A 10,454-nucleotide genomic window follows, 5' to 3' on the forward strand; every position below is an offset into this window, starting at 1 on the left:
AATCATTTATGCTTATTAAATGTGTTATTTTATGGTCTGATCATTCCTTTCGGATACAACTTGCTTTCTGTACTTTTATTTGTTCTTGCGATTTATTGCCAGCCAGTTTATTCAGCTTTGGAAAAGTAGCTATGATTTTTTTCCTCTATTGATTCCCTTGTACTTTAAGTTCTCCCCTCTACATTTGCTAGAACATTAATGCTTTACAAACTCATGTCTTATCAGAACAATTTCCATAAATATTGAGTTGTTACTATAATATAACATATAATACAAAAAGTTCTAGCAATGATTAGTTGCTCCAAAAATCTATGTGTGAACTATGCAGAAAATAGTAATACTTTAACACTGCAGAAGGCTTCTTTGATAGGAAAGGTTCCAGTGATGTGGAATCCGCTGTTCAGGTGTGCTCTTTTCCACTGAGGTACATGTCCCAGTATATAAACTCTCTTTCCTTGCACTGTCCCGTCTGTGAGCAAATAGGGCAAACATCTGACAAAGGTGACAAGACTTCAACAAGATTCTTCAGAATTGTCAAATCTGACCTGAAAATGATCACGACAAAGCAAGAAGCAAGTTTGCGCAGCGACAGCAGAATTGTAGTTTTCATCTATAGTGTTGCACCATCAGCTCACCTGCCTTATTTTTGTGCCGAGAACCCCAATACCACTGTCCATATAAGTGAGCAGTAAAGTGGCATCAGGTTACATCCCATATTAACTATAAGTAATAAATGTCCATAGAATCTAGTAGTCCATAGTCTAAAAAATAAGTTCTAGCATGTGTTCTGTTTTGGTACTGTAACATGAAATCATTGTAAGAAGATAATCTAGTGCCTGTCAATACATATTTAAATATTATGACAATATCAGCTCAAAGTTCTTTTATAGATAAACTCAGCTTACTGTAAACAAAAATGCAGTCAATGATTTATAAAAGATATAATGTAACATACATATTTCACAGGTGGATCATTTCAGATATTCTTTTAACAAAGGAAATTAGGTGGACACACAAGGGAGCGAACAAGAATTAAATAACCTATAAACTGTAGTTTCCAAATTCCTACATACTGTGACTGCTCTGCCTTCCACTGTTTGGGTCAAAGATGTTGGATTGACAAGGGGTTGTTCAGAAGTGACCACTGGTAGCTCAATTCATTGTCAGTTTTACACACCAATTTCAATACTTTATACAGCTGCTATTAAGATATCACAGTTATTAACCATTTTATATCTCAATTACTAAGTTAATTTAAATCCCATATTTACATTTGCAGACAGGTTTATGTATGTATTTGGTAATGAAGCAGCAGTGAAAAGAGTGAATGTGGTCATCGAACATGAAAATAAAAAAAGTACAAACCTTCAAGTACAAATGAGTCTAACATCAAACTTAAAAAGTGTTCAGAACATGCTCAAACTGTTGTTTTACTCAAAAGTTTTCTGTATCTTTACAGCATTTACATTTTAAGATCAATTCAATGTAAATGTGGCCTATCAAGTTAGGAAACCATCAAAAGCAATCAGTTTGTCAAAAAGACAGAGCATTTAAATCACTGTAGTTATCCTTGATTACAGTATTTATATAAAATTTAATACAATAAAAAGATGGAAAAGTTCCTTACAATTTATTCTACTAAATTGTGATTTTAAGCCACAAAAAATACAATTAACTTTCTTAGAAATTTTCTTTCTCTTTCTTTGCATTGTCTTTCAGTCTCATTATGCAACTTTAGAGAAAAAAGAAAATAAAATTATGATCTTGCTTTCAGAACAAAGATAACATCTCCATGCAGCTATAGAACTTCTTGCCTCCTTTCTTCTGGAAGATCTTTGAAGCCTTGTAATTCTTTTAAGCCCTGTTGAATAAAATATAACAGGATGAGCACATGACCCCTTAATATCCAACACTGAACAGATGTAACAGCTCAAATGCACTTTTTTGTAAACATTTAATAATTAAGTGTTTTCAAATGAAACCTTGCAGTATTAAAAAAATACGAAAAGGTTTAGTTACCTCCAAAACCATTCTTATGTTGGCTTTGATTTTGGCCGAGTCCTTTGTCAAGGTCTCAGTATATCTAAAGATGCAAAAAAACACATTCAACTTCAAACTCAACAGCAAAATGTGTTTTCAGTGTATAGGAGTATGAAGACAATTATTCAACTGTAATACAAGGTCATGCTGATTTACCCAAAGTTGTTACATTAACAATTACGCAACTGTATCGATGGGTTGAACCATTGTAAAACATCTGTATGCTAACCCAACATTTTGAGCTGCTTCAGAGAACGAAATAAGCTAAATAATGCTATAATAGTAATATTTAGTGTTTTTTTTTCTACAGTATAAGCACAATCTTAAGAACCAGGAACTGATTTAATTCTGCCAACAATTAATTATTTCCATGATTGACTTTGATCAGAATATGAATCATTAGCAAAACAAGTGCATAACATGTACCCTGCTAAAAAGTACATCCTGCTCCTATGTCTTACATTAAATTTGAAATTTGCTAAATTGACATCTTTACTTTGTCAATCAACATGCTACCTCAGCTCTAAGTTGAAAAACATAGTAATATTTTAGCTCCCATGCTGTCACTTTTGTGAAAATGTTTGTTTAATGAAGGCTTTGGCAGTCTTTTCTTTTTTTTAAAGCCATACACAGTATGCCCACAGCTGCATGGCTTGATCTAATTAAAAAAAGGGAATATGACGTTTAATAAGGGGAAAATTTTTTTTTTACAAAATTAATTGGACCCAACTTTTGAGCCAGATCATTTAAGAGAAAAAGCTGGAATATGGGAAAATCCTTAGTGAGATATACACTATAAAGAGAACTGAAACCACATAAGCCACTTAACTACTGAAACCACTCAAGTACTACATACCAACTAGACACTACATTAACAGTCATACATGCAGGGAATTTTGCAGAGAAATTTTCATCATTTTTCTACTATTTCAATACTTGGTGCAGTTCATCTGACAGCAATTTGCAACAATTAATGATAAAAACATAGTAACTGCTACAAAAATAAGTGATTTTGTTAACAAGAAAACAAAAACATTCCTTAAAAAGGCACAAAAAAAAATTCATGAATTTGAATGCCACAGCACAATTTCTTCATTATTCACATAAGTACTTACAGTAAAATAAACATATAGAAACATGTAAACAGATACACATAATACAAAAGTTTCCTTGGGTTCAGGCAATTGGATAACATTGATTCCAGTCTCAAGATGATCTCAAGTCAAAAAGTAGAGCAAACACGGCAAGAAGTCGTCCACAAGTACTAATTTTAAATCATACAGAAGAACATATCCTTTTAATGACTTTAGCAAATCAAAACTTAAGTAAAAGAACACAGAAATGAGTTTTTCAAAGGTATTCAACCAATTTGCTGAACTGTTTCTGTTTGAAAGGTTAAACAAGAAAGTTAGCTTTCTAGTGTCTACTGCCTAAACTTAATAAAAAGAGCTTTTGTATAATGTGTGCTGTTTAATTGCCTCAAAATTCAGGGCAATTATTGACAGATTTACGGTTGTCAAGTTGCTTGTATTTGAAAAGCCAGCAATGCATAACCACAAAAAATTGAAGCATTTTCAGTTATACTGATAAACAAAGACATACCCCGTAAGCTGGTTTGTCTTCTTCTCAATAAACTTAAGAGCTTCTGGCAATGTCAGCTCAACAAAAAATCCATAGCCAACAGCCACAAAGATTGTTGATGAGTCAGGGCTGAAGGAAAAAAAAATATATATATATACACATCATATATATAAAACATTCAGCTTCAATTTCCTTCCAGTTACACAGCCTGGAAGTTAGTTAGATAACACAACACTTACATATGAGCTTGGGCATAAAAATTACATCCCAGGTCAACTTCTGTCTTCAATTCCTTGCTACCAGCTTCCTGAAAGCAGTGGAAAAAAATAGTCTTAAAGCAGAAAGCAATATTTACATTTACACTTATTCACTTAGCAGATGCTTTTCTCCAAAGCAACTTACAATGGATATTATGTACTGTTATCAGCCACACACCTTATTCACCATGGTGACTTACACTGCTAGATACACTACTTACACTGGGTCACTCATCCATAAATCAGTGCAACACACTCTCTCTGTCGCTCACACTATGGGTGAACCTAACCAGCATGTCTTTGGACTGTGGGAGGAAACCAGAGCACCCAGAGGAAAACCACACAGATACAGGGAGAACATGCAAACTCCACACATGCTGAGCAGGGATAGAACCAACATCCTCTCACACCACATAGGTGCTGTGAGGCAGCAGCGCTACTCGCTGTGCCACCGCGCTGCCCAATATCAAACATAAAATGAATTAAAACATTTTAGTCATCCGATTAAAAAAAAAAAAAAAAAAAAAAATCTGCTCTTGATGAGGGTATATCCATCAAGATCTCCGAGTCCTACCTGGAGGCTCTCAATGGTGTTCTTCAGCTGAAGATACTGAGCTATCTTCTCGTACACACCATCTCTCTGCTCCAGCACTTTCCTGATAACACATCAACTGTCATCAATCAAAACAGAGCAAAAAAAAAAAAAAAACACTGGAGATGCATATGTGCTTTAGAACCGCACGTGTGTCTTGGTTTTTTTGGTCCCTTCAATAAGCGACTGATCTGTGACTGTCACTAAGCAGCTACTATTGGAAAGTGATGGTATAATCATGACGTACTACGTGATTTTCTTTTCTTCTACACTGTTCACCGGCCGCTTGAGACGTTAAAAAAGGTTGCATGGTCAAGCAAAACGAGGCGAGAGTCCGATTCGAGCACGGGATGCCACTCACTGTAGATCCCTCTTGAGCACATCGTTGATGAACGTCTCGTACTGCAAGATCTTCTCGTCGATTCTGGCCTTGCCTGACGTCATCGTAACTGCGTTTCGTCCCCCCGCTCCGAACGGACAAGACAGCGACAGATGACGTGCTGGTAGAACCGACTCGTTCCGCTGGTGGATTTCAGCGCTCAGCTCAGGGCTGCGAGTGAAGCAAAACGCGGTTCCACAGGGTGCAAACTAAGCTTAGCATTTCCTTCAGTTTGAAACAGCAACGCTCAGTTGTCACTAAAAATGGACTAGCTAAAATTTACAAACCTGAACGTTAAGTTGTAAAAACAGAACAAAAAGAAATACTACTTTTAAAAATGCACCCAGTACAAGACTACATGCTTTTTCTCTTCCGCGACTGAATAGGACGTAAACCTTCGTCTATAGCCTCGAGCCGCTTAAAGCTGCGCGTTCTCATTGGACCGCGCGGATGAGTTGACCTTCATTATTTCCTATTTGATTGGTCAAAGCTCCTGTTTCTGCGCCTGTTCCACCCAATAAAAACACAAGGTTCCCGTGGTTCGCTTAGAATCGACGTCCTGCCTCCACGTGTTGGAACGTGCAGTCTGACATTAAATCCCCCCACGTGCCATTCTTCAGCCAATGAGTGAGGAGAACGACTTTAGGTTGCGTATTAAAATAGTACCGTACAGCCTTTCGTAACATGGAGTTCACAGGGGGAATGGCATCGATTTGTTTTACGCAGCACTTTGTTTAAGGTAACACCAGCGGCTCTACAAGTGCTAATTTATCAGGATTTGTTGAATTTCATATTCATATGACGTTTGCACGACATCGCGGCCATTGGAGTCAGTGCGCAGCTGCTAAGTTAAAGATATTTTAAATATGTAACAAAAAAAATGTATTATACACGGTGACTGTGTACAATAAATATTGACGAATTGGAAAATAAATGCCTCACGCATGTTTTGTTGGATTAAAATGTATTTATTGATTTAATGTATCGATATCGTAGATCAAAGGTCATCATAAGGTCAGATTTTGCGCATGAACTTGGTCCTCCTCACGCGTGTATTTCAGTCGTCTGTCTGTGTTAATTCCGGAGTGCGGTTGTGTGTTTTCTTTTTTTTTTTTTGGACAACAATCGCGCCGAACGGCATGTGGAAACCCCGAATGCGGTCTACTAGTGCCTGGACATTTAATAGCGGATAATTGGACGGTCAGTGAACAGGCCGCGTGACACGACACGACACGACACGACACGTCACGTGACGCGACACCCCGCGAGCTGGAGGAGCCGCCTAGACGCTCGCGCGGCGCGTCCGTCCGTCCGTCCCACAGTAGGCGGAGAAGTAGGACTAATAGGTGGGCGGAGAGATCCACGTAATTTGTTCGAACAACAGCCATAATTGCAATAAAACCCTTCTTAATTATTTACTGTAAGTCATCATGTAGTTGGCGCCTTAGTTTCTCGAACCCAGTTTCCACTCTTAAGCTACTTGCAGTGATTTACTCATTTACCCAGTGATTCGGGGTAGGTACTTGCCCAAGGTGCCAGAGCTGAGGGTGGGATTCGAACCTGCAAACAGAAGTGTGATGATCGCAGCGATGTCTACCCCCCCATGTAAGGGTAAGGCGAGGAACCTTAGCTGTCAATTTTTCCTTCAGGCGTGAGGACACATGGCGGGTCCGGAACTGCTGCTGGACTCCAGTATCCGCCTGTGGGTGGTCCTGCCCATAGTGGTCATCACTTTCCTGGTCGGGGTTATTCGCCACTATGTCACCCAGCTTCTGCACAGTGACAAGAAGGTGGACGTTCAACAGGTGTCGGACAGGTAAGACCGCCGCTCGCTTCTCGTCCCGCAAAGGGCTCGTTTTTTTCCGTTATGAATCGGTCAATCCAGCTGAGTTTCCTCACGCAGTCAAGTCCTGCTGCGGAGCCGCGTGCTGAGAGAGAATGGAAAATACATCCCCAAGCAGGTAACGTGCTCACGGCACCTTTTCAGTCACAGATAGAAGCCTGATGCACTTTTCTAACGCGCAAATTTTGTTTCTCCTAGTCGTTCGCAATGCGAAAGCATTACTTCAACAATGCAGAGACGGGGTTCTTCAAAAAAGTCAAACGGAAGGTTGTCCCCAAGAACCCAATGACTGGTGGGCAAATAACTTAGTCCATTATTTGGTGTAAATGGCACAGCGTTAAAGAGACAATGAAAGTTCTCGCTGTATTGCTTGGGAAAAAAAACTGTAGTTAATTTCCAGCTTTATTTGCTTGTTTTCTTTTTAGACACCAGCATGTTGACTGACATGATGAAGGGAAACGTGACTAATGTTCTGCCCATGATTCTGATCGGCGGGTGGATTAACTGGGCGTTTTCTGGGTTTGTCACTAGTAAGTTCTGATTTTTGCGTTCCAGGCGATTAAGAGTAATTATTACAAAGTGAGTTCTTGCTAAACGGTGTGCAAACTTTGATTCCTCTAATTCACATTTCTGTTCACATCTGTGGCAGTTCTGTCTTGATGTACACTTCTTTAATTTGTCAGTATGCATTGTAATGGCATGAAATTTTTTTTTTTTTTTTTTTTGGCTGGGTTTTAAACACAGAATTTAAATAAACCACTTACTGTCTCCCAGCAAAGGTTCCCTTCCCTCTTACTTTAAGATTCAAGCCAATGCTTCAACGGGGAATAGATCTTCTGTCTCTCGATGCGTCCTGGTATGGTATTTATTTTAATTTCATACTCATGGTGCTCACTTCTTACTTATGATTAAGTTAAATGTATTTTTCTAATGCTTGTAGTGCTACAGTCTTTTTTTCCAAGGCATTCTTCTCAGAGCATCATGAAGAAGCTCAACTGTGATGCCAGTAGACAGTTTTGGAAGTCTGTGAGGTTTACGTAGTTTATGCTTGTATCTCATAGGGTGAGTTCTGCTTCTTGGTATTTCCTTAATGTGTTTGGACTTCGCAGCATGTACAGCCTCATCCTTGGACAGGACAATGGTAGGTCATTTAAGGCAGTTGAATTACTGAGTAAAATAAAGTCATGGAATGCATTTGAGTAGCAATGGAATTTTATGTTTTTGTACATTCTGTCTGTTAGCTGCTGATCAGTCACGCATCATGCAAGACCACATGACTGGAGCAGCCATGGCAATGCCTCCTGATCCCAACAAGGCCTTCAAGGTGGGAAATTTTGGCTGTAATCGCTAAAATGAAGCTCAAGGACATATTTAAGTCCTTACAGCTCATTTCTATAATCTGAATCCTGAACAAAATGATCATTTTGGGCAGGTGAAAAAGAAATGAAAGTAACTAGTGATTTTTATTTATTCTTTCTTTTTCTGTAGAACCTTAAAAGTAATGTCCGAAAGCACCATAATGCCCATATGATCAGTATTTACAGGATAATTCTTATGTCTAAATTTAAGATGTTTTGGAAATGCTCTGTAGTAATACCATTTGAAGTTTAACATCATTCCAAGGCATTTAGATTGTGCATTTTAAAATGGTCGTTTTTGATCAGTGGAGATCCAAGGAGGAGTTTAATGGTGTTCGGAGATGTCAGAGGGCTAACCCGTAATTAGTGACACATCATAGCTGTGTTTAATTGCTATTCTAATGAAGATTCCATGAGTCTTTCCTCATATTATTGTATGTGAGGATTGTATAATTACAGTATTTTATAGCTTCAGTGTTACCACATTGACCTGTTACCACATGTTCGCTGAGATGCCTACTTGCGCCGTACACTGCCCTAGTTACTCTACAAATGGCTGTTCATCCTGCTCTTATATATTTTAATCCACTGTGGAATAGAACATGAGCAATGTCACATCTGGTAAGTTGTGGACACATCTGTTAAAACCAGATTCATCGATCTAGGGCTGGCTAATTTAAGTAAATCTTAGGGTGGGTTTGCACTCTGTACCTGAGATGAGTAAGCTGTGGCAAGCTAAATATATTTTGGAGGAGGACACCACCACCCCCCTCCACAACACCTTTAAGTTTCTTTGGTTATGGACATTTTTTTTTTTTTGTGAAAACATTGTCTAGAATTAAAACCATAGCCTGAGGGATGTCAATCTTGTTGTGAGATGTGAGCATCCTGTGTTTTTACAGAGTGAATGGGAGGCGCTAGAGATCGTGGAGCATCGGTGGGCCCTGGAGCACGTGGAGGAAGAGCTCATGTGTAAAGATCTGAACTTTGGTGGACTCTTCAGTCGCGAGCTCAAATCCACTATGTTTTAACAGGATGAATTGGGGACGGTTACAGGATCCAGTGTCTGCCAGTGTTCCCCCCTCCCCATCATTCAGCCTGAACTTTTGAATGGATCCAACCCATTTTCTCAAAAGTGCCAGTATCTTTAGAGAACCCAAAGACAATGTTAAATGATTTTTTTTCTTAGTTTTTTTTAATTTTGCTATTTGCTGTGTTTAATATTAAACTTTTATCGTAGCCATAATTTTGTGCCAAAGTGCATGTATGTTTGCTAAATTACCAAGCTCTCATGACATATCTTTTATGGATGCAAGAAATGCCCTCATTTTTCTTCTTTGAACAAAACTGTAATAAGGAATACTGAAAAGTGGGAGAGGTAATGTTTTCCAGTAAAACACTGTCTTATTTGCAGTAATGAACTTTTTAACTTTGGTTCATTTTGTTGTCACAAACAAACTTGCCCTCATGGTTCAATTTTTTTTTTTTTTAAAGAATTACAGGTTACACATGTAGCCTACAAGTTGATACAGCATGTTATAGGATTTGTATGTTAAAACAGGAGTGCTATTGATTGGTGTTTATCTTAAAATGCTTGATTCTGCAATCAAACAATACAATAAAATATTTATTGAAGTGTTTGTAGTTACCTTTGAAAGAAACTTCTGAAAAGATGTTTTCCTTCTTCTGTTATAGATGGGTATAGCAACATTAACACAGAAAAATTTGTTTTAGCAAAAGGGCATTAAGGCTTTGAGGCCAAGTTGTCACAATGGATGAGTGAAAATAACCTTTATGTAGATCAGCTTGATATTTATAATTTAGTTGCAACACACTTGGACCACGTAAGTGGATGAAGCATGTGCAGTAGCATGAGCAAATGCAAATCTTCAGAATTATTATTCTCTCCAGTATGGCCCCACCATTAGTCAAAGTGATAATCTAAAGCCTATTTTTTTTTTAAAATAGCCTTTTATTTACATACTTTTACAGCATGCAAGAAGAAAATAGATGTTTTGCTCTACAATGAATTTAGTTGGAAAACAAAATAAGTTGGGGGGAAAACTGATGTTATACTGTACATAAAGATCTATGTATGAACATATACAATTATGCATATACTGTGGTGCAAAAAGTAAAATATTCTAAAAGTAATTAAAAGTAGAACAGCAGAAGTGATTGGCACAAATCAGCTATTTTGTTTAGACCAGGCCTTTCATGTGGAAAAGCCAACTGAGTTTAACAGTGATTTGTGACTGTCCAGAACAAGTGTTGACTGCAATTGAAACATGAAATCCTCTGCATGCTTCTGTTGAACAAATGACTTAATTCATAAATATTTCAACAAACTTCTTTACAATCAAAAGTGACATAACTTTTATAAATGCTTAAATGCAATCTTTGC

General features: G+C 37.9%; 2 protein-coding genes across 4 annotated transcripts; one reads left to right on the forward strand and one right to left on the reverse strand.

Annotated features, from left to right (window-relative positions):
* Nucleotides 1–1,665: 1,665 nt before the first annotated feature.
* On the reverse strand, nt 1,666–5,261 carry uxt (ubiquitously-expressed, prefoldin-like chaperone). The gene is made up of 6 exons (XM_018752882.1): nt 4,832–5,261; nt 4,453–4,534; nt 3,861–3,928; nt 3,643–3,750; nt 2,020–2,083; nt 1,666–1,861 (listed from the first exon to the last, which is right to left on the reverse strand). The coding sequence occupies exons 1-6, from the start codon at nt 4,912–4,914 to the stop codon at nt 1,799–1,801; spliced, it is 468 nt and encodes a 155-aa protein (XP_018608398.1). The 5' UTR covers nt 4,915–5,261; the 3' UTR covers nt 1,666–1,798.
* Nucleotides 5,262–5,462: 201 nt separating this feature from the next.
* On the forward strand, nt 5,463–9,669 carry LOC108934757 (ER membrane protein complex subunit 3). Of its 3 annotated transcripts, none has more exons than XM_018752834.2 (10): nt 5,463–5,588; nt 6,018–6,195; nt 6,499–6,665; nt 6,753–6,810; nt 6,891–6,984; nt 7,118–7,222; nt 7,467–7,548; nt 7,754–7,833; nt 7,934–8,016; nt 8,953–9,372. In XM_018752834.2, the coding sequence occupies exons 3-10, from the start codon at nt 6,511–6,513 to the stop codon at nt 9,079–9,081; spliced, it is 786 nt and encodes a 261-aa protein (XP_018608350.1). In that variant the 5' UTR covers nt 5,463–5,588; nt 6,018–6,195; nt 6,499–6,510; the 3' UTR covers nt 9,082–9,372. The 3 variants fall into 3 exon arrangements, with proteins under 3 accessions (XP_018608350.1, XP_018608351.1, XP_018608352.1); XM_018752835.1 differs by having other exon boundaries at nt 6,018–6,049; XM_018752836.2 differs by lacking the exon at nt 6,018–6,195 and having other exon boundaries at nt 5,464–5,588; nt 8,953–9,669.
* The last annotated feature ends 785 nt before the right edge of the window (nt 9,670–10,454 follow it).

The sequence above is a fragment of the Scleropages formosus genome, chromosome 1, assembly GCF_900964775.1.
Source record: "Scleropages formosus chromosome 1, fSclFor1.1, whole genome shotgun sequence".
NCBI lineage: Eukaryota > Metazoa > Chordata > Actinopteri > Osteoglossiformes > Osteoglossidae > Scleropages > Scleropages formosus.

What these genes read in the sequence shown, in the direction of transcription:
- uxt (XM_018752882.1), bottom strand. Translation starts at nt 4,914, where the DNA reads ATGACGTCAGGCAAGGCCAGAATCGACGAGAAGATCTTGCAGTACGAG. An exon ending in GTGCTCAAGAGGGATCTACA is followed by an intron (nt 4,535 to 4,831) that starts GTGAGTGGCATC and finishes ATGTGTTATCAG; the next exon opens with GAAAGTGCTGGAGCAGAGAG. An exon ending in AAGACAAACCAGCTTACGGG is followed by an intron (nt 2,084 to 3,642) that starts GTATGTCTTTGT and finishes TTGCATCTTTAG; the next exon opens with ATATACTGAGACCTTGACAA.
- LOC108934757 (XM_018752834.2), top strand. Translation starts at nt 6,511, where the DNA reads ATGGCGGGTCCGGAACTGCTGCTGGACTCCAGTATCCGCCTGTGGGTG. An exon ending in GAAAATACATCCCCAAGCAG is followed by an intron (nt 6,811 to 6,890) that starts GTAACGTGCTCA and finishes TGTTTCTCCTAG; the next exon opens with TCGTTCGCAATGCGAAAGCA. An exon ending in GTTTTCTGGGTTTGTCACTA is followed by an intron (nt 7,223 to 7,466) that starts GTAAGTTCTGAT and finishes ACTGTCTCCCAG; the next exon opens with CAAAGGTTCCCTTCCCTCTT.